Source organism: Chlamydotis macqueenii, chromosome 9 (genome assembly GCF_036417535.1).
Source record: "Chlamydotis macqueenii isolate bChlMac1 chromosome 9, bChlMac1.mat, whole genome shotgun sequence".
Lineage (NCBI taxonomy): Eukaryota > Metazoa > Chordata > Aves > Otidiformes > Otididae > Chlamydotis > Chlamydotis macqueenii.
In genome coordinates, this window is record NC_141564.1 from 11,452,398 (window position 1) to 11,479,224 (window position 26,827).

Genomic DNA, 26,827 nt, shown 5'->3' on the forward strand with positions numbered 1-26,827 from the left:
ATAGGAATCAATACTGGAAAATTAAAATTACAATTAAAAAATTTTCATATTACAAAGTTACATCTGCTTTGCAAACAAACGTTGCTGTCATTTCCATTGAGAAATGCTGTTTGGTTTAGTCAGTAAGGCAAAGGCCTCGCAATCTGTACCGTGTGGCTACATGTGAGCTGTTTGAGGTGAGGTGCCAGCACAGCCTTTTTGTACCTTTGTGCCTCCCTCTCATCCTTTGTCTTCTGCCTAGCTACCTGTTAAGCCTTCAGAACAGATGCTGCTGAGCTGCGCTCTGGCAGTACCTCTTGGCCTTATATGTGAGAATCAATAATTGAAGAAGAATGGTAATCCACACCCCACTGCCGAAATAAGCAATGAGTACGTCTAGTAGGGGCTGTGTATTTCATCAGTTTCCTGCCCATGGTTACAGATGATCAAAAGAACTCAGGTACGGTATTTATATATGAGGAAACAAGTACTTAAAGGATCCTGGATTCTGTTCCATCCATGTAACTCTTGTTAGTATTCAAGATTTAAGCTGCTTTAAAAGCATGTCTTTCATATCTGCTTCTGACCAAAATGTTCTCCAACTTCTCAGTATTACTCTTTACCTATAATCTGTTTCTATTCCTCCATCTTTGGTTATAGCCTTTCCAGTTTCAGAGTAACAAATAACTGTATACAACAGACAGACCTGACAAAGATCTAACTGTGACATTGTCTAATTACTTATTCTCAAAATAGCTACTTGTTCAACCTTTTGCATATAGGAATGAAATAAATTAGACAGATATGCTACTCTTTACACTACTGGTGCCAGACTGAGCATTGCTGTATTGTCTGTCCTTTCATAGGAGAGACAAAAACTTAAATTCTTTGCATGTGTACTTTACTGCCACTGAATTAATTGCTAACTTCCTCCTCCCTAATTACCTTGTGGAACTTAATAGTGACATTTACTAACTAAAGGATGCTGCTGTTTTACAGTTGTCTAATTCTTTGAAGAGTAAATCCAGTTCCTATTCTAATCAATTCACTGACTTCAATGGAAGAAAAATCAGGCCCTTAATCAGCAAGGAAGTGTAGTGTCAGTCATACTGTGCAAGACCCAAACCATCAAAAGCATGTAAATGATCAAAAAAGAGTTTCTATGTTTAGCCTGCCCCGCTTTATACATAATGTATAACTAGTTGGTGTACAATTTAATCTTAAAATATTTTATTAAGCACAGATAATAATGCAGAAATCCATGTAATAAAACAACTTCAGAGAAAAAGCTAAGTTAAAATGAGTTACTATAAATATTGCACTTAGAATTCTTATTTTACATACACAACTCCTTAAAAAATTGAACAATTATAAATTAACAGCTTCCAAGTAATTGGAATTTGGTATGTTTGAGATCGGATGGCTGTGCTGCAAATCCTCAGCTTTAAGACTTAGAGGATGTTTTCCTCGTCATAGGTACACGTAATGGATACCACTTTGTTCCAGGGTGTGCTTGGGTGGATGGGAGGGAAGAAAGGGGGAGCATGATCTTAGTTGTGTTTTCATGACCTATACTAAGTGAAAATTATTTTTCAGGAGAGATGATAGAATGCAGCTGCAGAGTTTAGTTTTAACATATTTTGGTTTTCAAGGCATTTAGGATCTTTGAGTTCTTAGTCTTAAAACTCATGACAAAGCTGTTGGGGAACACTTTCCCTCTACCGTCCTCTTCTACCTGGCCCATGATGATGTAGTTTAGACCTGCAAAGGAGAGCATGATATTACGAGACAGAAATCTGGGACGTAAGATGGTAAGTATAGTTCTTTATTTATGGTATGTATTTATTTGCACTTCGTTACCGATGCCTTCTAACACTTTTTCCTTCCTACCTAAAGCGTATACTTCCTTACCCATCTTCGCCATGCTTGTTATGCAATGAAGTACAGTTATGTAAAAATCAAGTAGATACGTAACTGAGTATCTACTACATAATTAAATATATAGAAGATATTCATTAAATGTCAACTGTCAAATTAATCTGAAAGACATTAGAAATGCAGTATAACCACTGGATAATTTAGCTACTAACACCCGAAGTGGAATGTGTCGCATTAATTTTGGATATTTTCTCACTTGCCCAGCTTCTAGGATAATGCACTTAAGTAGTTTCGTTCTCTTTTTCTCCTCCAGAGACATAAATATTTTCTAGACAAATAGAGAGGCAGTCAGGCAAGCAGGGTAGGCTTAATGTGTGATAAACTCTGGCTTTGGAGGAATCTGATGGATATATGTGTTTTTATGGCTTAGAAGAGTTAGAGGTTTGCAAGGCCTTTGGCTGGATGGAGTGGTAAGTGGGTATAAGCAGAAAAGTTTAGATATTAAGTAATGGCTATTAAATAATTAACTGAGATTTAGAAAGAGAAACAGAAGTGTGTGGTTTGGTGCCAGCAGTCTGCCTAAAAGGAGACAATTTGTTCCACCAAGTACATTGTTCTGTCTCCCAGACAGAAATGCAGATGTCTGGTTTCCAGAGAACTAAAGGTAAAAGCAAAAGCTAGTTTCTGACAAGGATTTTTTCCTTTGGTACTGCTCACTTTGAATTCATATACTTAAATACCAGTAGCATCCTGAATGTTATCAAGGGGGTTTTTTATGCTTATTAAATTATTTTGACTGTTTCCTGCTATGGTTCCATTTATGTTCTCCTATTCTACCTGTTTACTCAGGAAGCAGAGCTGAAAACTGTTTTACTTTTTATTTACTTACTTCAATGAAACATAGTCTCAGTATTTCTTATAACACCATACAGGTAGCCCTTGTTATATTTAACTGGAAATTATCTTGTTTGATCTACTCTGTCTAATAGTGTTCAAGAAAGCTCTAGAAATACTGGCTGTTTGCAGATACAGAGTGGGCTTAATACTACTAGTATTTCTGCAGTAAAGATGTAAATATATACAGGAGAGAAGCAGCAGGGAAATGCATTGATTTTGTCATTTGCTGGGACATACAGCTCTTCTAGGTCTAGCATGTTGTGGTTTTTCCCTTCTAAATAACTGTGTATGATGAAAGCTAACTCCAAAATACATACCTGTAAAAGCAAACTCTGGGCTTCGTTTGAGAGGACCAAATCAGATTTCACCTTATATCACGTGTGTTTAACAAAAAAGAAAAAACCTCCTTTGATCTAAGTGAGTCTAATCCTTTATAAGTAAAACTTTAAAACGCAATATAAACCTGGATAACTAGTTATTTTTATCTTAAATTGATTATAATATTAGTTTCTGATTATAGAAGCAACTACTGTAGTTTGCTGGTATTTGATCATATTTCAAACACCAGTTTTCAAAACTCTTGTCTTTTATAAACAAAGTAGGGTTTTTGTGTACTTACCTCTTCTGATGAGAGGACACTGCTTACATACAACAACAATCTTGGCACTCATACTCTTGCCAGCTTGTTGAATTGCTAGATTTCCCTCCTTGTATACATTAATGATTGATATTGTTGCATGCAGACTGCCAGCCCGCGTTATTGCTGTGATGACAGTTCCAGTTATTACTAGAAGAAAAGACATTCAATGCATTTGATACACTGTTGTTATGTTTTAGACACAAATTCTGAGGCATCATAAAAACTGAATAAGTATATTGGTCCATAATACGGAAACAAACAATACTGGAAACTGTAACTAAAAATGTGGCTATCGCCTGTAATAGATAACTCACTACTGATAAATTTTGGTGGCACCAAATGTAAAACTGTTTGTAGAATGTATCAGTCTCTTGCAAGCCCAGTTCTAGGTTTTAATAATTTCAATTAAACACTACAATTTGATACTACTTTTAATTAATACTGATTTAAAAACAGTGGAGAAGTTGAATTGAAAATGTTGTAGCCAAAAGCTAATTCCCAGCCCTCTGACACTCTCAAATGAGTAGTGGGGAATAGTTAATGCCCTAGGACCTAGATTGTGATCTGTCTGAGGGCTGATACTGATACAAATTTGCTGATTTCAACTAAATTTAGACTACAGATTAGACCATCGTATCTCCCAAAGACCTCTCAATATGAAAATTTTTTGGTAGGATTACTAGATTCACTTGTAGGCTATCTTTATCAAAAGAGAATGGTAAATGCTATTAGCATTTTTTTTTTTCTCAGATCACCTTTTGTAAATAAGCTATTCTATCCTAGGATCAATTAGATCTTCAGTTATCAAGTATATGCAGCCAGATTTATTTTACAAATCTGCATAATCCACATTTTGAGTTAAATGTAACTTGGCACATTAGGTTCCTTTAATCTAGAGCTTTTAATTAAATAGGAATGTTCAAGTTCAATCAAAAGAGAACTGTGGATATTAAAATGCTGGTTATTGCAGTTATATTTCTAGAAACAATAAAAATGAAATGCATGATGGAAAGAGAAATAGCTCTTATTTTCTAAATTCACAAAGTCAGCAAATAAACTTAGAATAAATCATATTCTACAAACAGCACACTTCTTGTTCTTACCTTAGGATACACTTGCATTCATAGCAGCATATAAAATATTTTTACTCTTACTCCTGCTATGGAAAAGACTGAAAAATTTCAAGGATTTGACAAAAGGTGAGAGGAGAATGTGATTTATTACCCTCATGCTAGAGGAAAAAGAATGAGTTTTATAGAGTGTCCTTTACCATCAGCCACAAGAGCTGAGGTGTGGTCAGTAAGGAGAGACCTTTAATTTTGTTTGTTTGGGGGTTTTTTTTAGGCATATTATAGGGGATTAAAAAAACGTTCCAGTATTAATATGGGAAAATACTCTGAGACATAACTGAATAAATCAGCAGTGACAATGCCATTCAAACATACAGCAGACATCATTTTTCCCAAGTGATTTGTGTCTGTGTGTGGAGAGCAGTGCTTGTAAGCTTCCATGCCTTCTAATTTCTTTTAAAAGTACTTTGGACATCTATAAACTGAATTGTGGAATCGTCAGCAGGTACAGCATAAAATGTGTATTGGCTGGTTCCAGACAGATCAGATGACAACACAGTAATTGAATCAGTACTGCAGGAGGTTGTCTTACATTGTCATTTGCTTTTCAGATTGAGAAAGGATGTTTGTTTCAGACATATGTGCAGTACATGTTCTGGAATATCTCCAAGAATGTATTGAGTGAAACACAGATACTAATGTCAGATACACACACAAGATGGTGTGAAAACACAGCCTATATATTAAAGATAATTCAGAACGACATCTGGTAAAATTCCTATGAGTCTAAAAACACAGTGCCAAGTAAATAACTAAAAAGAAAACTTTGCTTCCTTACCAAAGTTGCTTGAACAGTAATTGCTTTCAAGAGTCCCACTCCTCTTACACTTTTGCTGGCAGAGGGCAACTGTTGGTTTCACAACTTTTTGAAGAGCAAAAAGGAAATTGGAATTAGGTATTTGATACAAATGCAAAGCAGTATGGCTACAAAAAAGAAGAAAATTGAATAATCCTGACGTATACCTTAACTAGATCTGGTATTGCAAGGGATGAACTTACTCAGTGTTGTTGCCACACGACCCTAGTAGTACACTTGAAATATCATAACATTACATTACAGTAACACTTGAGAAAGGAGGGCTGGCCTTTTTTCTGAAATTACTGTACTGTGATGGAAGAGATCAGAGTTCAAATTCCTGACTTTTTTTTTTTCTAAATTTTTCACATAGCTTCATAACATGTAGTACAGTATAGATTTTACTGATGACATTTTGAAACACAACATAATGTTTGAAGTATCTATTTAACATTAGGAATTGACATTTCCTTTCTGAAACAGAATGTTTTGTTTACAAACAAATGAATACACTTTGCTTTTTTTCCTCCTTGGGTGGATGTTAATAGTCTGTACTTCACTCAGCTACTATCCCTAACATGTTGGGATGCAGTGTGTGTAAGGCTTTTATGTTCTCTTCAAATTTGTTTGGAATTGGTCAATGACATCATAATTATTGGAAATATGCAGCTGAGATGGAGAGATTACAAAAACTCAAACTCCTAAATAACCCTAATTTCCAAAGAAAACTAAATAAGTTATGAAGAATATCTTTGTAGTTTTTTTTACTTTCTTTGGAATGGAGCATTTTGCAGAAGTTTCCTTTAGCCTACACTTTCTGAAAAACAACTTCTGACTAATTTTCCAGTTATTATTTTATACTTGTACTTCTCTTTTAATTGAATGAATTGATTTTGCAAGTTTCTGAGATTCAACTGAATGGCATTAAAATTACTTGTCTTCAGTGTTATGCCCATGACTGTTAGAAGATCTGCATACTTGGTGTTTTGTCTTTCAAATCCAAAGTAAAAAATTTGGACCTCATATTTTTCATTCATGTGGAGTTGTTTGGGGTTTGGTTGTTTGGGTTTTTTTCAGTTTTCACATGGCTGGTATTCAATGAAACTCTTTAGAAAGTTAAATGCCTGTACAAATGAGTCAGGTACTTTACCAAAATATGAATTGGAGAAGATCTGAACTAAAAGTTCAGTTGCCTGCCGTTTCACATGTAGCCATACTGACAGACAAATGCATGACTTGACCCAATGAAATAAGTAAGTCCATTCCTTAACCATATGTACTGGATTGATCTTCATTACTTTTATTAATGCATTATATATCACTTATTTATTTCTTCAAGTACTAATGTTTTTATGTAAGATAGAGACTGAGGGAATTTTTGAAAGTGCCTACTGAATTTAAATATTTTATTAATGCAGTTCTGTGCAAGTTTGAACATGTCTGACTTGCAATATAATAAGCTAAGCCTATTTGAACTGGACACTTCTGAATGCAAATGATTGATCAGAAATTTAACTAAACTGTAGAGGTTTGGTGTGCTTTGTTTTTTTTAAGATCAGAAATGCCTACACCATGCACAACTGATCAGAGACTGAAAGGACTTCTTATTTCTGTCTGCCTGGCAAGTTCTTTTGAACACCTTCCCTCTGTTGTCCTCTCTCATATGACTTTGCATTGTTTTTATTTTCTAACACTGATGTTGTCATAAAAATTGATTTGGAATTAATTAGTACAGTACACCTCTTTAGCATGTGCACACACAAAGAGGTCACAGAGCAAAACTCAATGGCAAAGCCCTGAACACAAATCCAGCGTGAGATCTCTGACAGCCTGGATTAGTTGAGACCAAGTGTTTGAACTAAAAACTGCATTAAGTGCTTTATAGTGAAGAAGAGCTGAATTATTTATTATTAGAGTAGCAGTCACATCAGAATGATTTACAGGTCATTATGATTTCATTTTTATAATTTTTTTCATTTATTTTAAATACCTTTCATTATCAGTATTTAAGCACCACAGCAACTTGGTTTCCTGCTGACAGGCCACTGACTTTTGATGCATTTTAAGTACAAATCAGGTTACATGTTGCGAAAACATCATAAATAATTTGGTTTTTTTGCTATAACTGTATCTTAAATCTCTGGCATTCGGGTTATAGAAATTGTAAGAATGTATCCCTTCAGCATCTCAGTAATGAGGTAGTTTTGGCAATACCTTCAGAGAAATCCTCCTCTGATCTTTCATATATGCTGTCTAGTCTTAAATATAAAAGGAAACTTATTTTTAGCGTGGCACATTTCTTTGTAAGTTCCAATCCCTGAATTTTTTTAAATAAAAATCATTCTAGGAGAGTGTCATGTTGACAGGATGTTGACAGAATCTGAAGAGGGCTCAGGTGGCTTCCATACCAATTTTGCTTGCTCTTAATAACTATATGAAGAAAAATATGGTCAGATTTTTACATATTAACTTATACAGAAGAAAGAGTTCCTTTAAATAAAACTATTTCCTTAAATAATTAAAACTTCTTATACAAAACAATTTTGCTCACCCATTCTTCTATGGAATTTACTAATTAACTGTCAAAAATTGAGAAAAGACAGGAATATTCTCTCAGCTGAACAAGGTACTGTTGCACTGAACTCTTGCATGGATAGATTTCCTTTTAATAATGTTAAGTAGATTCCCCTTTTCCCCTTTGAGTATATTAAGATATTCCTTTGAGTATATTAATTTTAATTCCTTACATCAACACTTGAAATACTAACAAACCATAAAACTGTAATTTTTAATATACTTTCTATTACATTTTTACGTAACCCTCTCCTTGTCCTTGAACTTTTTCTAAGAAATAAAATAAAGCCAGTAAAACTTACCTGAGATAGCAGGAACTGTTGTGGTGGTAGGCAGAACCGTAGTTGTGGGTAACTTTTTTGGTCTAAATTTATAATGGCCAATAAAACCATCAGCTGTTAAGCTTAAATCAGACAAAAACTGAATGAGCAACTCATTTCTCTCAGACAGAATAGGCCTGAAATAAAAAAAAAAAAAACAAACCCATTGTTTTGAATGTCAAAGACAAAAAGAATTAATAGCATTCTTACAAAAAAAGAGAGAGCACTTTAATTATTGGTCTGAATGCAGTATCTACCCCCAGACCGGGATCTATGTTTCTTTGCTGGCGTGTCAGACACTGATGTTATGAATGTGAAACACATTCTGATGAATCACCTAAACCTCTGATTCCTGAATATTATTGAATATTATGTCAATATGAGTATCTTTAAATTCTTCTGTGTGACTTCATTGCAGAATTCACTTCCATGGAATGGAAGGGGCTAGATTGATACAGTGGGAAAGTGTATTAAAGAAATATTAGTACATAGCAGAGGTAAGTAAATGTGTGGGTTTTTAAAGTTTGCTTTTGTTTAATGAAAAATATATTACACATTTGGAAGGTTTTTAAGAAAATGAATTCAATGTTGAATTCTGTCATTCTTCTACAAAAACACTAAAAAGAAAATATTTGGGCTTATTATTTCTGTGGGCTCAATTTTTGTCTAAGATTGGCTGTTCATTACCAAGGCCTTGAAGAGCTAATGGAGGTATTTTCTTAGGGTTTGAAATGTCATAAACAAGCGCTGTTCAGTGCTTTAGTTTTCAGTTCTTAAACTTCATAGTACCTTCTGTGACACTAACTGCCTCTGGATGTGGATGTGGTGCAATGAGACTTGATTTAAGACTGCTGTTAGAGAAACACGTAAAGAATGCAAGTCTAGCCAAAGCAGCACTTCTCTCATTCTTCTGAGCTTTCCACAGACCTTACCTCAATATTAATTAATAATTATTAACACAAATTTTTCAAGCAAAACCACCGGTTTTGGAAAGAGGAAAAAAAAAATATGGAGCAAAAAAAATTGTGGTGAGGAGAGAGGAAAATACAAAGTGGTTTTAAGTTGTAGTTTTACTAAAATGACTGTGTTGTTTCTTCCCAGGAAGCTGGACAGAGTTCAGGAGCAGGAGTTCTTCAGAATACTTGATCGGCCCTTTGAAGTAAAAACTTGTGACTGTCTCCCATTTTTGCCAGGTGTTTCAGGAATCAGTTTACTCTGATGGCTGAGTCTGACATAACCAAAAGTAAGTGCCTGATATCTGGAATTCTGTAATTTACAGATGCTGTGGTAGTTGCAGATCACACTTTTCTTGCTGCAGTATTGACACAGGCTGTGAACATAGGAGGGCACCAATTACCAGCTGAGAGCTTTGTTCTGCTTCCTGAACACCAGGACTACACCACCAAATCCGTTACAGAATGCCCTGGTACATTATCGGTATCCACCTTGCATAATTACTGTGTCAGACAAGCAACTAACACTCTTCACAGAAGGCTTGCTTCACAATTCAGTTTACACACCATGATTTCTAGTTCTTCTGCAACACTGGTCTTCTCCTTACTGTTTTTCTGAACCCAGCTCATAATTTTTAATGAGAATTCTGCAGAGGTAGTGAAAATCCCCAAGAGCTACACTTTCCCCCTTTCACTGGCTATGTGAGCTGCCTATACACAGCTCTGCAAGGGAAAGTGACTGTATTCAAGCTCTGTTCTGGATCTCCAGTTAGGAAGCAATCCTATCCTAAAATCGGCTTTTGGGACACTTCTAACATTCTGTAACAGGAAATCTCATCTCTAAGCTATGTGGCCTGGGTCCGAGCCCAGTCTTCTGCCCTTATTTGTCTGTTGCACAAAGTCCATACTAAAACGTCTGTATTTTGAAGCCCACTAGGATTTGGCAGACCAATTTACAGCTTTGACATGCTGTGGGGATGGATGCCGAGCCACAGTTGAGAGGTGGTTTAGGAAACTACTCCTGGTTGCCTCTGCACTTCTTCCTTTTGCACTGCTGAATTACCTAGCACTTGAAGAACAACCTTACCTGTAAGACTCTCTACTGTCAGTATCTTTCTATAGAGCAGCTTTTTTAACTTTACTACAAGAAGGGGGCCTGAAAAGAAATGAATGTAAGCCTGAAAAGAAATGTCTTTACATATGAAGTTTCAAATTGGGAAAAAAAACAAACATAAAAACCACCACTCAAACAGAAAGAAAGAAAGAAAAAAAGTATAACCCCAGACCAAAAGCCTAAGGTGGCTGAAGGAAACTGAAGTTATGGGCGGGGGGGTGCGGGGTGGGAGGAGCGCTGAGGGGATTTGGGGCCAGCAATTTGATAGCAAAGCTGGTGAAAGCCTGCTGTGCTATCCAGCATGCTCAGGAAAGCAGTCTGTGCCATGAGAGAATGTGCCTTGGCATAGATGGAAGAGATGCTGAGCAGCCCTGCAAGGAGCAGCCAGGGAACGAGCAGAAGGGAAGTGGCTGAGGGGAAATGAGTCAGATAAAGCGAGTAATGAGCCAAGGGGCTAGAGAGTTCAGCTGGATCCTTGTACTTCAGTATCTGTAATCAAAACATACATCTTAAGTGATGCTAGTGCTCAGCTATTATTAATACTGGTACGTCACCAATATCAATAGCAGCAGCATTAATATTGGTGGTGTTAGACAGTGCTCTAGTGATGCTTGAGGGACAGGACGGAACGTGGGTTGGAGCCAGGGCTAGTTGTGGAGGGAGAGAGAAAAGGGAAAACCTAGGGAGAGACAAGATACTAAACAACTCTTAAGAGTTCAATTGGAGGTAGAAAATGTCATATTTAATTTAAAAAAGAATAAAAATCTTTCAGAAGCCTAATACAGAACTGTTAGCCAAATGACACATAGCGGTAGTGAAGTTTGTAATTCAAGAAGATTACTTACGCTGGTGGACTGTCTCCGCAGTACTTCCCAATTCTTTTAGCATCATTGATTTCCCCACCATTAAACACTGCAACATAGTCATATCTGCAGTAGTTGTCTCTCTCCACATCAAACTTCTCAAACTTTAACTCTATTAGCTGCAGGGAAAGTGTAAATAACTTGTTAAGATGTTGATATGCAGAATTTATTAGTGGTTTTTATAGTAAGTGACCTCTTCATATGAAGTAGTAATGGATTTTGCTTTCCATAAAGGAAAAGTTCTTAATCCACTTGATCGTGGAAGAAAGCACTTTAATCCACGTGACTTCTCTCCAACAAATAGTTCAACATATGACTCTAATATTTTATAAAACATTTTGTTCTCAAATATATGCAAGTAACCTGATAAAGTTATTTTTATGAGTGAGTTAAAACAGGATAGTAGGTGTTAGGTGTTATGTTGCTTTTAAAATAACTAAAAAATCTAAACCACAGGAAAGGGGCTTTTAAAGCCATTGTATCATCCAAGATATGCTAAAGAAAAAGCAAGGCAAAGTTGCGAAGAACCATTTCACTGATGTCTTTAAGACCAAGGTTTGAATTACTGTAGTTGCTGATGCTGTGTTTACTTGGTGCAGAAATAAAAAAGTCAGAAGCAAAAATATTGATAGAAAGAAAATTAGTAAATAGTAGAACTAAACCCAAGAGAAAGTGTGTTTCCATACACATTTCCATAAATGTTGGCACTTTACAAGTTATAAGTGAGAACAAGTAGGACTCTGGTATTTCCAGTACTGATGCTGTTATCTCAAATATGACTTGTATTTATGGACTTTTCTACTTAAGAAAGAAAAACAATGGACAAGAAAACAGAAATGGAATTTACTACTCTGAAATGAAGTCCTGCAGTGTGATTCCGTCAGTTGTGTTTAGCAAGGAAGGAAAACACAAGGTAACTGCATGATTGAAACAGCGGTAACATATGCATTTAAGTCGCTTCTTTATGTGAAGCACAATGGTATTTAAATCCCCTTCCCATAAATAGCACAAATGAGGCTTGAATGACAACACTGAATTGTGTTGATCGTAGATATGCAAGACTTCTCTTTAATGGTCTGTCTCAAACAAAGATGATATTAAATCTTTTAAGACTGTACAAAAAAAAAAAGGAGTCATTTGTACGTCACATACACTGTATATGATTTACTGACATAGTAAAAATGATCTTGTTCTGCGTTCATAGTAATGATAGCCATTATCACCTGATGTCTTAGTTTTGCCTGGATATGCTTTTCCACTATTCAGATGTGTAAGACATCATTTTGTTTCCCATAAAGTATGAGTAACCTAGGGGGACTTGGTTTCACAGATGAGTAACAGGCTTGTTCCAAAAACCTTGTCATCATGATGAAATAATGGACTTTAAATGGAAGTACCCATCTGAATAATCTGCTTGTGATCAAAAAGATGGTCTAGAAAGAAGTAATGCAACTGGGAGCAGAAATGCTATATTTTTCCATATGCAGGCAAAACAGCAGGCCATAATACCTACTTTACTATTGTTCATAAGTGCACTTTGCACTAATAAAGAAGTATTTCATGATAGAATAGAAGCTCTTCACCATCATGAGAAGCTCCTCCATCTTCTATAATAAATGAAGTAATAATTAGTTTGTATTAGAAGGAAAAGAATGCCTTGTTTCATTGCTCATATGCTTGTGAAAGGGAAGTACAGACAACAGCACCTAAATTTTGGCAAATGGAAGAATGAACAGCTTTTCATGTGCACTTCTAGAGAGATCCTTATTCACTACTTCCTCAAAAATGGCTTTTGTCACTGTCAAAATTCTGCCTCATTTGCATGCAGACAACCACTGTTGCAGCACATGAAAAATACGTATTTGGAAACTTGCAGATTTCTGGCACAGGATCTTCAAAAGGCACAGGATATAATGCCCTCATTTCTATGCTTACATATCCTTTCTTAAAGCTTCTCTGCAAGCTTAGGAAAAGGTTTTAGGCTTATCTAGAGATATTTGGAATGAACCAAAGTAATCTGCAGTTTACAGATAAGGTTTTAAAAATCACTGCCTATCTATAGGATTGTTAAATGACCTGTATCTAGCAAGCAAGGAATGTGGATTAAAGAGGAGTACAGGAAAGACTAAGCTGACATACTGCTTCAGTTCAAGGGAGAAAATATCTTGGTAAATGAAAAAGTATGAAAGATCTGAAGAATATATTTATCTGGGGCAGCTTTTTTTATTTGGAGGATTATGGTCATGAGCAGAAGATTAAGAGGAAAGTTGTCTTTACATGTAGAGGAATTGAAAAGACTGGACGTGGTAAAGAAAAGCAACCTACCAAACACGCTTGGATGACCAAAACATTCAGTCACTGTAGAATTCCTGCCATGGTACAGAGCAGATGGCTCGGCAACAACCAGAAAATGTGAAGCTAGGATTGAGATTAGCCTTACAGCGTAGGGCTTGTGCTTGCCATGTGTGACAAACAGTGGCAAATGAGCCCTCGTGGTCTGCTGCCACATCTCTTCAGGTCTTAATGAAGTGGTACCATATGCTCTGACAGCATCTGGCTAATTAAGCATGTTATGAGAATAGAGCCTTCAAAATATGAAATAAAACAGACTTTATGAAATGTGCATTGGAAATCCCTGTGCAAGAGACATCCGAATATATTCTCCCTGTACTGTAAGCAGGAGAAAGTAATTTCTGATTTTAATAAATTCCATGAGCTCCGCCTGAGTACCTCAATAACAATCTGCAGATTTCAGGCAGACAGCATTTGTATTGTTTGGGTGCAATGCAGACAGCGCGTCGTGCAAGCAGGCTGCTGATGAGGCATGAGGCCTTGCGGGCAGTGGAAGCTGGGCTGCGCCGGCGGGGCAATGGCAGCGCCTTACCTGGTTCTTCGGGGCGACGATGTGCCAGGAGCAGGTGACTCCTGCTGGGTAGTCTCGCTCCGGCCAGTTGGGCGTCTGGAAGGACCCCGACGGCTTCTCCAGGCGTCCCCCGCAGTACTGATCCCCTGCAAGTACAGCACACCGTGCTGAGCAGAGTGCGGCGGGGACTAACGCGCCTGTGTTACTGCGGGGGCCTCCGGGAGGGAGACATGGCTGGGCCCAGCCGGTTCCAGCCGCCTCTGCAACGGCCCCACCACAGGACACAGCTGAGCCCTTCAGCTCAGCTGGTGGCACCTCTGGGAAAATTTAGTTAATAAAGGGCAGAAAATGCCAGACAGAGAGGAAGAGGGGGCTAAGAAAGAGTGAGAAGCATTCCTGCGAACACCAGGGCCAGGGGAGGAAGAGCCACAGGCCCTGGTGCCGGGGCTGACCAGCGTTCCTGAGGGAATTGCGGCCCATGGAGAGGGTTTTTTCCTCCATATCTCCTCCTCCCAGTACCAAATTACAAAGCTACATCAGGTATGTAATCCTTATTTATAATATGATTACAAACCTTCTTTATTAAATTAACTCTATCACGTCACAGTCATTTAATATATCTTTAAATAAGTTATCAATACAGGGATACAACTGGAAGGATTAATAAATTACTAATCACCAGCACAGCATCTGCCCAACAACCTGTCCAGTCTGGTATCATGCTAACAGCAAAAGCCTTGAAAAAGTCACTCAGTGGAGCAATACCACCTCCCTGTAACCTCCCAGCCTCTTGCAGTTCGTGGCCTTCCCAAGCACAAGGCAATGCCTTTATGTTTAATAATCCCTAACAAAATTTTCTTTCATGTGTTTTTTTTTTCTAATTGTTTCTAAACCAGTGTAAAAATTGACAATCCACGATGTCTCCTGGCACAGGGCTCCACCACGTTACAGCTCACTGAGAAAAATCACCCTCTCCTTTCTTTTGCAGCCACTTGCTCGTCTGTTTTTGTACTGGAAGAGACAGTGACTGTGGTCCCCATTCACTTCCTCCATACTGGTCATGACATGCAGTATTCAAGATGTAGATGCACTATGGATTTATAGTGGCATAATTTGTTGTTGTTGTTGTTTGGTCTTTATTCCCTATTTAAAAAGTTGTTAAGGTTCTGTTTCTTTTTTCATACATGTTGAGCACTGGATCGATGCTCAACTATTTTTTTTTTCATAAATTACGTATTTTAAACTAAAAATCTCATTCCTAAGTGGTAACAGTCAACTCAGAGCCTGTTGCACTGTAAGTTAGGGTGTTTTCCCCTTATTTGCAACATTATCTGTATTGAATTTAATCTGCCATTTTATTGACTAGCTATTACCATGCTGCTACTAGGTGCAGTTCTTCTGCAACTTTTACAAGCCCTCCTCTTTACTACTCTGATTAACTACAGTGGCTAAACAGTTAGACTTTGCTATTTGCTATGCAAGATAATTAATGAATACGTTGAACAGCACAATCCCTAATTACTGTGGCATCGCATCTTTTTAAGCATTTATGTGGCTCTCCATAGAGTTGTACAGTTATATTTGTCTTCATCACATATATAATTGTCAATTACCTCTTTCATGTGGTTCTGCTGCAGAAAACTTTGCAATGAATCCACTTCCAGCAGTATTAGCATCTGAAGTCATCTGCACCAACATTTTATTGCTGTTGGATACAAGGGCACCTGGTTTCACAGTACCACAGAACCTGCCAATGCGTTGTCCATTGGCATGGCCATTGTATATGTCCACAAAATCATATCGGCACAGGTTGTCACTTTCCAGATCTAAATATCTAAAAGAAAGAACCACCACTTTTCCTTCTGGGACCTGCAGAGAGACAGAGAGGGAGGGAGGAAGAGAGGTATCTTGAAGTGTGACTGACACCACATATCTCACTGTTTGCATGACTGTTTTCATATCCTTCACTTCTCGTCAGATAAGCTCTTTTTGTCAACTATACTTCAAGCAGAGTGGTTTTTAAAATCATATTGGAGCAATCATGAAAACAAAGCTCTGGCCATTATCTCTGTTGCCATTATCTTCTTCCTGATCCACAGTATTGTATAGCCAGGTTCATATAGTTGGTTATATACCATCACTGCCCAGTTCAGCTTGGCATGTTTCTCTTATTTTCTACTGGAACTATGTAATCAGCCATGCAGCTCCCTGTCATCAAATAGAGTGAGGAGGACGAGATTAATATGGTTTAAAAAAAAAAAATTGAACAAGCAATTTACAGTTTTGAGCAAATGGCCTCTCTTATTTTGCTGATTTGTGTCACAAAGTTTCATAGTTTGAAAGATTTTTTCATTTACTGACACACAACTTTTATTTATAAATAAAATTGGAAACTTTGTGGCTAATGCTGTACAACCCTAATATTTAGTTACTGGAGTGGGTACATTTAGCTTGAAGACGGCAGTGAAAGAATTATATTTGGAAAGACTATGTAAAACTATAAACAGAGAGTTCAAAAGAACCATTAGCAAGTGTCCTCAAAACAGAGAGGAGTTTTGTTTTCTGAAACATCTGAGGAAACCTAAGACAGAGCAAATCTTCTTACATGCCTGCATCTCTGGACATTGCAGAAGAGGCAAGAGTACTGAGAAGGACGTAAACGAAGAGAATGTAATCATTTACAAGGAGGAGAACTTTTCCTGGGATAGGGTTGCAAGCTTTTAAGAGAATAAGCAGCATACTGAGAAGTGAAAACTATTCTAACAAAGCACTCCATGCTATGTAACAGGACAGGAAGAAGGAGAATGGTATTTTAAAGTATAGAGGGACCCTAGATACACAGAGTGTAATTATCTGTATTCAATTCATAGCCTGGTAGAGTGGTTACCTATTAAAATAATTACAGCTGTTTTATTTTACTGAGGCACTGTTATTCTTTTCTACTTTAAATATATAACACACACTTAATACATCTGCAGTTAGTCCATATTTAATCCACTTTATTTAAGAGTTCATTAATTTTTTCCTTCCTTAACAGTGACTCATTTTAAAACACCAGTCTGAGATAAACTACACCTAAACTGTTCCTGTATGAAGTTGTCAAACAGTGTTTTCAATGTTGTGAGTTTCAGCAGTTAAAAATGCCTTGTCAGGTGTAGATGAAGTGCTGTAGATGGAAGTGACCACTTAACCCACAGAGGACACTAGTACAGGCAGCAGCTGTAGATGTAGTGAAAAATGTGCTGTAGGTATGTTAAGGTTACTCATTCATGCGGCTGCTTTTATGTCCAGTGCCAATACTGATTCCGCAGCAGGACAGACTTTCACATGAGCCGTTTTCAACTGCCCAGGGCCCGTGTACAGACTGGTTGACCAGCCCCACTGCAGTTCCTATTGCTGGTTTCAGAGTATTTTCCTTTAGGTTCAAAGTTCTCTCAGAAATGCATTTGGTTCCCCAGTGCTGACATACATCACTACTACTTCTACTACATCAAAACCACAGGACTCATCTGATCTTACCCAGCCATTCCAAAGCACGGTGACTATGTTTTAGAAAACTTTAAAGCCAGATGTTAGGTTTAAAACTCTCACTACTGAAGAGAGCAAGCCCTATAGCAGGCATCAGAAAAAAACCAAAACATGTATATCTAGTCAGCGTAAGGCCAATACAGACACATGGTCATACTGTAAGCTCCTCTGTGAAGCGAAAGGATTCCTTGAATCACTGCTCTCATAACTAAATCTCTTATGATTGCACTCACTTGTCTTCTGGTCTGAATCACTAAGAAGGTATTTTAACAGAAAAAGAGCTAAAAGGAATTTGGTATTCCTGAATGTTACTTGTGGTTATACTACAAACTCTGTGCGACTGGACAATTCAGTTCAAACATGCTGGCTGTAAAGTTAGTCAGATAAAGTCAGATTTAGGCAGTTAAATTAAAGCAGCCTTTTTGCCAGAAGTATATATGCTCCATATATACTGCTCCATATATACATATATATGCTCCAAACCGCCAGCCAACCGTTCACTCAAGTCTTGGGTTTTCTGTTTCATAGTACAAGCAACTCTGTGCACTGTTGTATGCTTGCTTCTACTCTCTCCACCACTGTCTATGGTATACTGTACTACATTACCATCTAATTACAGTTCGTTACAGTTTTTCATCTCTCTAGCTTCTATTAGCTCAGTCTAGTTGATCTTGGTCAAGACTGTTCCCCACCGATGTACTGTGTTTCTAAGTTTTGTTTCATGACAGTTTGTAAGAAAATGTGTAGGAAAAACACATGGTCATGAATGTTTAACTAGGAGCCTACTCCAGGTTTTAGTTGTACAGAATAATCCTTGCTCACATTTAGCTGAATTTGGGAAGATAAGTCATTCACAGAAATGTGTGATCTGGGGTCCGTAATCAGTCACTACTTTCTGCCATTACTTTATAAAATAATATCATTGCTTATTAAAATAATATTTGTCATTATTAACAACAATTTTGTTCCAGCATGTTAAATCAATTGAGATTTTGTGGTCTAACCAGATGACATTCAAGAGTGCAGAGGATGATGGTTCCACATTCTGGCAGCAGCCGCTCCAGTTTGTAGCTACTCCCAAGGAATCCCGCCCTAAATACAGGCGTCTTTGCAAAACAATACTTTTCTTTCATTTCTACCATTCCCCTTTTTTATATGTTGAGAACTAATGTGCTAAAATCTGCCAGTGTTTATCCTAGAACATTTAAAATATTGCTCCATGAGGAATACAGGGAAGAAAGCAAAGGCCAGTGTGACTCAGTATTGTTTACTTGGAGCTGTGTCTGAGCCTGATGCAATGAGATTATGGGATACCTCAGAGAAATAATTGGAAGGAATTGCAGCTCTTAAGAAAAAAAACAAAACAAAACAAAACAAAAAAAAAACAACACAAGAGGGAAGAATCAAAGGAAGAATATGTGATGCTTCCCCTGCAGGGTGTGCCTTATTTTTCTATTTTATCCATACAGCTGGTATCTTTCAACAACAGAGACGTTTTAGCTTCTGCCTCTCCTTGTCACACTGAGGGTGACTGACACATACTTGTCCTCCCCTTTCCTTCTTATTTTAACTCTATGAGTTTCTTTAGAATCAGAAATTATGACGCTGAATTCATGTAAAGGATGCCTTACTCCTACCAAAGGCTAAAGGAAAATAGCACTCCTTGAATTTTTAGGGGGAGTTTTTCTAAAGTATAATTCCCTAAAATCATTCATGCAGATTATTAACCTCTTCAAAATGGCAAGATTATTTTATATATACACGTGAGCACAAAATAAGGTCCCTAAATTTTTTATTTTGTTATTCATTGCAGGTATTTCATATAATGTTAATCAAAGTTCACTTACATTTAAAGTAGTTAAGCTGTTTTTCTGTTGTTATTCTGACTGAACACAAAGCCCTCTTCATCATTGTGCCTCTTAATTTCTGGGGAGGATTTCCAAACTGTCATAATTTTCAGCATTACTTGGTTTAGATTATTTGCTTTGAAAATAATGCTTTGGTGGGGAAAAACGCTTACATCCCAACTAATTTTTAAACATATATTGTATATGGGTTTAATATATTTTGGTATATCTTTAATACCAAAATGCTGATTGTATGTTTTGCCATAGCAGTCCTAGGGAGACTTGAAAAATACATCAGCTACCTGCAAGCCAAACACATTACTTCTCTCTACTGAGAATGTGAAAGTTATTTCAAGTTACATCCTGAAAGAAGCACAGTTCCTGCCTAGTCACTTGTTCCCTAGCTCCATCCTCTCCAGCCACAAAGGAACAATTTAAAAAAAAAAATCTGTATTAGCTTGCTCTCCCTGACAAAGGCACTAAATTCTGTTCAGCTATTTCTTTTCTGGCAATACAACCATGCATAAAGATCTGGTCTCTACTGGAAGGGCAATTTCACAATGACATGGGAAAATGAATGCTTAAAACGTAGAGAAAATGATTTAAAATATTTCGCTCCCCTAGGGCACATTCCCAACTCCCCTCACAAGTAAATTTGTCAAACCTTGCTTATTGTCAGCAAACCTGCTGGAACACAGCTCCTGAACCTATAGAAATATAACCTTACATAACTCTGATAGTCTTCAGTGTTACTGTTGCACATAAAGTTGTTAGAGTTTTATGGGAACTACACAGTCTGCCAGAAAAACACAGGACAGCAGTCCAGATTCTTAGCCTATGTGACACATTTATGTGAGGTGATGGCCAAGAAGGATTACAGAGTATTAAAAGTAAATGCATATGACATATTTTAGATAAAGCTATATACATTACTATAGGAAAGGAAATAGCTGTACAAATGACTTCTCAGCAAAGCCAGCTAAAAGCTGCTGGGTAGTCTGCCAAGGTTGTAATATAACCACAAGCATGTGCTGAACACTTCTTAGAGCTCTTAGAATAGAGAAGCTGTTTTCTTTAGCCAGCTGAAAAAGTCTCAGTCTCTTGAAATAACAGAACCATAATTGAGTTAGAGAGACTCATCTAGTTTTAGCAAACCAGTTGGAAAGTTTTCAGCTGATACCAGAATGCAACACTGCTTTATCTGCATTACCCATAATGTTTTCTAACCCTATTTTCTTCTAAAGAATTAATTAGCTGTCACTCTGCCTCTCTGTGGATTTCTTCTACAAGATGATGAGATCCCGTAGTTGAGAAAAGAACAGCTTCGTGCTTCTCATGACCCAGACGCAAGTGAATCAGTGTATCTTCCAGTCCTGCAGACTTGTCAGATCCTGCATTAGGGAGAGTTTTTTCAGGAAGGTGTTCACAGCCCTTGGCTAAAACAGACAGGCAAAAAGTCTTAGTCACCTTCTAAGATCAGATGCTAAATGAGGAAGCCTAACAGTACCTACAGCATATTTCTTCATGGCAGTGTAACTGGCTTTCTGACTTGGGTGCTACTGCAAGCTATTCTGAGCCTCAGCAGTATCTGGTGAAAGGATTTTGTTGTTTAATTTCAGGCTAAGCACACCCTTCAGTGTACCACTTTCCCTCAGTCTGTTAAATCATCCTCTTAAAAATGAGGGTGCAGGCTTGGTCTTGCAAGTTTTGTAGTCCTTGCCATCCTTACATCCTTCCCGCGCATCCAAAAGACGGGGCTTTCTATGCAATTGATGAGGGAAAAAAATCAGCTTGGCTTAGTGAACAATGTCATCTAACAGGGGTTAAATGAGGTGGGGCACAAGAAAGCCTAGACTACTACAGTTGTGCAGCCCTTCTCTGGCTTTGGGTGAGCTACAGAGAATAGGTATGCAGCAGCTGAAGACCAGGAGTAAATGGCAGCACAGCAGAAAAGCAGGAGTCAGGATGATCGTGAAATGCCAGTTCCTCCCGCAGTCAAGAAAGCCCAAGTGCAGACACAGCTCTGCTACAGCTTTGTGGTAACGCTTCTCACAATGTCCAGGCTGATCCGGATGCTCGGACCTTGTTGGCAACAGCCACATTAAGTCTGCAATGAAACCACTCTGTATGGACTTTTAAAATACAATCAGTTGTTCTCTTCTCCCTCTACCCCCAATATAGGATGAAGGGCAGATCCATGGGATACTTCAGTAAATGCGTCTTCAGTGCTGCCTCCATTTGTAATCTGATTTTTTAAATAGTAAAAACTTTATGCTGTAATAATCAGAAGTATTATTTCCCCCCACATTCAATTTTGAACTTCTGAAGATCTAATTCTGAGTTATATTGGTAAACTAACTTTGGAGGTGTTTTCCTTTTTATTTAAGGCATGTGTGTAGGACTCCAAATGCCACTTGTGTCTGCTCTCCAGATTGTAAATTGCTGTAATCTCAGTCCCTCAACAGCAGGAAGCAAGTTTCTTTATGAGCATCCACTGTATTTCACATCATACCCCTCTGGATAAGGTCAGTCACAGATTAAAGGTAACCTCTAATTTGGCCGTAATAATATAAAGGCGCAAAAAGCAACTGTTGCAGCTTCACTGGTATCCTTCAGATAAAATGATTAAAATTACATCACTCATTTGGTACAAGAGTCGTTTTAACCAAACACTGTAAACAGATCAATGTCTCCTGCTTTGCGTCAGCATCTCTATAGTAGCAGGAGACAATTATCCTGTGACATCCTATTCTACTGCCAACACCTAGCCTGTAACGCAGCCTTTGAACTGAAGTTGTCTTCAGTGATCGTGTCAACACACAGACTAATTTTTTTTTTATACTTTCTTATACTTCCTTTTTTTTTTTTTTTTCTGTAAAGCTCATATTATAGGCCTGAATGTCAGAGGAGTTCTTAGTGGACTGTGCCTAAAAAGTGGAGAGCCAATTTGGTGAGCAGTTTTGGAGGGCTTAATTCATGCAGGTGTGAGGAAAAGTAACCATTCATTCAAATCCCCTTCTCTGAGCCTGTGGATAAGGGCACATCCAGCACCGGAGTGTTCAGTGCCAGTTGTTAAATGGCATTTGCCATCCATGAATACAGTGCCTCTGCCCTACAGTCTCATTTCAGCATCGAAATATCAATCCCCCCCCATGCATTCGCATGGTCATTTACAAATGTAACAACACTTCCTTACTGCGTTCTCAGCTTGCTCTGTGACATACTCCAGACCTCTTGGCTGGCACAACACTGTTATTAGCACACTACAAGCAAACCTGCCCGAATTTTTTGGTTTTGTTTGAAACTTTTTCTACGTCTTCTTGACAATGAATTTTGCTTTTCATTATCTGCACCTCAAAGCTTCACTTTAATCCATTTTGATCTAATTAACTATTGCTTTCTGCAGCAACTGGAAGGGTAGATGTTTGCTTTCAAGTGGGTTAATTTAAAACAATTAGAGGTGTATCTATGGAAGCCAGTAAAAATTTGCTTCTGACATTAGGCAAGGTCAGTTCTATTTCAGCCATTAATATCATATTACAGCAACCCTAAAAAGCTCCAGATAGCTGAGCTGCTCCGAGTTACTGAGTTCATCATTGCACTCAGGTTACCCCATATAAAACACTGGCATTAACAACAAATAGCTCTTCATTGTCTTCAGCACTGATTTTGTGATGTTAAAAATGCTTACTGTGATTTTCCAAGTACATTTGCTGTTTGGAGGGTAGACTCCAGGAAATCCTTCACTCCCAATAAACCCTGACTCTCCAGATACAACTCCTCCACATGTAAACGTAGGCCTGAGAATAATAGGAAAAAAATAGTGCTTAATCTTTAAATATATTTCTTTTATTCTTTGTACAATAGTAAAAAGGCATGGACTGTCTTTAAAACACAGCTTAAATATTTAAAAGCATCACTAACTTTAAACATAGGTCTCATTACTTACATAATTTCTCTATTGACCTAGAATGTGCAATTTAACATGCAAACTTAGGCGCAGAGGATATGAACTACGTGGACCTCAGTTCTGGGTTTACACGGACTGTTCCCCTTCCCTCCTTCTTTAATTCAGAAGATGGAAGGTGTAGTGGTGTGATACACCATTGCAGATTGCTATCATAACGAAAAAATAATTGTTAAAAAGTCGTTAGCAATGACTTTTTGTAGTGTATGTAATAGTAGTTAAAATAGCACTGTAATTAAAATAACTTAATTCCTTTCTATTTCACCCTGAAGTGCTTTGAATTTAGGTGGGTTAATCAACTAAGTCGCTGCAGAAGATTTCTGTACCACAGGAACAGCTTTAGATATTGGGATATTGCTTTATCGTCGATATATTATATCATCATGCTATACCACAGGACATTATAGCACAACATGTGATATTACACTGTATGGCAGGACACTGCAGCACGCCGTGCGGTATCACAGCACACGCGATGATAACGCTGCGCTGCGCTCCGTTACTCGGTACGCTGTGCGGGGCTGGGGCTGGGGCTGCTCCCGCACCCGGCTGTTTCCGCGGAAAAGCCCCCGCCCGCGCCCCCGCCCCCCGCCGCCCCTTCACGCAGTAACGGGCAATAAAACACGCGCGAGCGCCGCGCGGGGGCAGCGGGGGTTTCCGCGCGCCCCGAGGACGCGCAGTGAGTACTCAGGGGAGGGGGGGAGCGCGCGGGGGCGGCGCGGCGCGGCGGCGCGCGGGAGGCGCGGTACCTGTGCAGCGGGGCGGCGGAGCGCGCGGCCGCCAGCAGCAGCGGCAGCAGCAGCAGAGGCGGCGGCAGCGGGGCGGCGGGCGGCATCTCCGGGCGGCGGCGGCGGCTGGGGCAGGGCTGGGGCCGCTCCTCCGGCTGCCGCCTGTTCCTCCCGTGTGCGGCGGGACCGGGGGAGGAGGCAAAGGCGTCCGCGGCCCCCCGCCCCCAGGGCAGGGCAGTGTCGGGCAGGGCCGCCCGCCCTCCGTGGGGCGCGGCGCTGCGCGGCCGCGGAGCCGCGGGTGCTGCCGGCTTCCCCCTTCCCCCGGGGGCCCTGCCTTGGGAGTGACCAGCGCCGCCTCGCCGTCTGCCCGAGAAGGTGGGCGGCGGTGCTGCGGCCTGGGCTCCGGGGGCACCCCTGGCACCGCGTACTTTGCGCACGCAAACGTCCCCCCCTCGCCGGTGGGCTCGGGACCGGGACCGCCCCCGCCCCCGCAGCCTCCCGCCGCGCCCGGCTCCCTGTCCTCAGGTGGCACGGGGCGGGGGGGTTCGTCCCAATCGTCAATGAACTCAGTGTCACCGTTTGTGCAATTTAGCTTCACCAGTGCTTGAAAAATAGCAATGCTCCTTTAAAATTTCTTCTTTATTTAAATTCTAAAGTAAACTTAAAATGCTTCGTTTTGTTTACCAGTTGGTCGTCCTGACCCATTTCAGTAACCTTTTCACTCTGGCTGTGAAAGATACCCTTTAAAGGGCTGTGGCAGGGCTCACAGTGATGAACTCAATACTTGTGTGTTTGTAGGATGTGGGCCAAAGTTGTTTGACTGAGAAAAGAGATGAAAAATTAAGTCAGTATTCTTACTGAACATGAGAAAACTTGACATTTTTAAATAAAAGTTTATAGAAACCACATTGCTAGTGCTGTTGGAGGATAACATACAGATTATCATGTCAATAAATGATAATTTATCTCTTGCGGATTGTTTTAAGAAGAGCCTGCCCCTCTTGCTGGTTTAAGTGTTTCTTCTTGTGTGCACCGCTTGCAGGAGAAGGTGGTAAGTCTGTAGGAAAGTATTCAGGCACGGCCAACTGAAGCAAAGACTGGAGGAACTAAACGGAAATTCTGCTGTATGCAAGGCAGAATATAAACCTATTATCTTATTTTTAGCTTATTTATTAAGCACTTAACATTCCTATGGCAAAATACAAAGAAGGGCAGTCCTGCTCCCAAGTCTTTAAAGAAGTGCTGTGGATGAGGAGGCATGCTCCGAGGATTTAATAGAAGGAGGATGTTGCAGTTTAGCAGATGTAATACCTGTACTCTCCCTTCTGCAGTGCTGGATGAAGAAAGCAGTCAAATAACCTGGATCCATGCTTGCTAAATTTCCAAGAGGATTTGTGTGGGAGTGGTGCAGCTGCTACTGGGACATCCCGGATCTTTGGAGGCAGCCTCCAGATGGCTGGTAAGTAAGAGGTACCAACAGTATTCCCGTGTATCCAGAGGCAAGGGAAGACAACAATGAGCAGAGGCTGAGGTGTGCATGGGTTTTGCAGGGGCCCAGGTTTTGTATGAGTGCACAAGTGTCCGCAAGTGGGAGTGTCTGAGGAGGGGCAGCCCCACATCCCCCAGTGGGGCTGGAGGAAGGAGCAGGACGCATCTAGCCAAGGCTTGGTGAAGGACTGGGGCAGGGACCCCAGCCCACAAAAAGGCGGCTGTGGAAGCAGAGAAGATTGTAAAGCGATCAGAGCAGAGATAATATTTGCAGCTGTGTTTTGAACTGATTTGAAGTGACAGAAATGGGAAATAAGAAAGCTAAAAAGGAAACACTTACTCCATGACCAACATGATGCTGGGTAGCAGCCAAAAGTTTAACCACTACCATGAGGTGTACTGATCTTAGTCGTGAAGGTAATATAATGTTCATAAAAGTTGCTAGATATGGAAGTCAAAGTATACAACTATACAACAGAGAGCTGTGTAATCCTCACACCACAAACATATGTGTTCCCTGCTGCTCTCTCTGATTGTCAACATTTTTGAAGTCTAGAGAAGACGCACTAGTTGAAAACAAGAAAGTATTTCAGGCTTTGTATCCACTGGCCTCCATGCAAAACTGCCAGCAAAGGCTGTTGGTTCCCATGGATTACACATTCAAGGACTCTTGTACATGTGGTTGTTGCAGACTTATAACCTCTTCCAAAGGTTAGAAGTTTTAAACTTCTGAACAGTTACTGTGATAACTGTTCTGCATCAGACACCCAAGAATATCTACAGATCTGTGCAGCAAAGGGACAATTCAGGGCTGATGAGCAAATCAAGGCAGAGAACAGGCTGCTGGGAAAGCCACACACACCTGTATGTAACACAGCCAGCCAGGCTCCTGCTACTTTGCTGTATCAGGAGCAACAGCAGCAGCATCACTCCCTGGCATTGGCTATCCGGGTACATGCCCTAAATTACAGATTACAAATGAGGCACTCAATCTAAATTAAACTGTATTTACCAAATGTAAATTATATTGCTAGAGAGAATTCACCCATGAACTAAACCAGAGATGTATGGCTGGTTTCCATCGATGGCTGCAGATGGAACAGAAAAGTAAAAGGCCAGTAAGTAGTTACCCATAAATAAAGGTGTTAGCACTGAAATGAATCTTAAGCTAAATTAATATCTGTTAGGAACACAGAAATGGGAGTGAATTTTCTTCTTCACGAAGCCCAGTCCCCTATTGTTGCAGGGAACCAAATTGAATA

General features: G+C 39.3%; 1 protein-coding gene across 1 annotated transcript; it reads right to left on the bottom strand.

Moving 5' to 3' along the window:
- Window positions 1-1,187: 1,187 nt before the first annotated feature.
- PCOLCE2 (procollagen C-endopeptidase enhancer 2) lies at window positions 1,188-24,356 on the bottom strand. Its single transcript, XM_086754315.1, has 9 exons — window positions 24,099-24,356; window positions 23,074-23,182; window positions 15,621-15,876; window positions 14,029-14,153; window positions 11,127-11,263; window positions 8,197-8,351; window positions 5,303-5,386; window positions 3,374-3,541; window positions 1,188-1,740 (listed from the first exon to the last, which is right to left on the bottom strand). The coding sequence occupies exons 1-9, from the start codon at window positions 24,182-24,184 to the stop codon at window positions 1,610-1,612; spliced, it is 1,251 nt and encodes a 416-aa protein (XP_086610441.1). The 5' UTR covers window positions 24,185-24,356; the 3' UTR covers window positions 1,188-1,609.
- Window positions 24,357-26,827: the final 2,471 nt, after the last annotated feature.

What these genes read in the sequence shown, in the direction of transcription:
- PCOLCE2 (XM_086754315.1), bottom strand. Translation starts at nt 24,184, where the DNA reads ATGCCGCCCGCCGCCCCGCTGCCGCCGCCTCTGCTGCTGCTGCCGCTG. An exon ending in AGCAGAACCACATGAAAGAG is followed by an intron (nt 14,154 to 15,620) that starts GTAATTGACAAT and finishes CTGTACTTGCAG; the next exon opens with GGGATCAGTACTGCGGGGGA. An exon ending in TGCGGAGACAGTCCACCAGC is followed by an intron (nt 8,352 to 11,126) that starts GTAAGTAATCTT and finishes TTTTTATTTCAG; the next exon opens with GCCTATTCTGTCTGAGAGAA.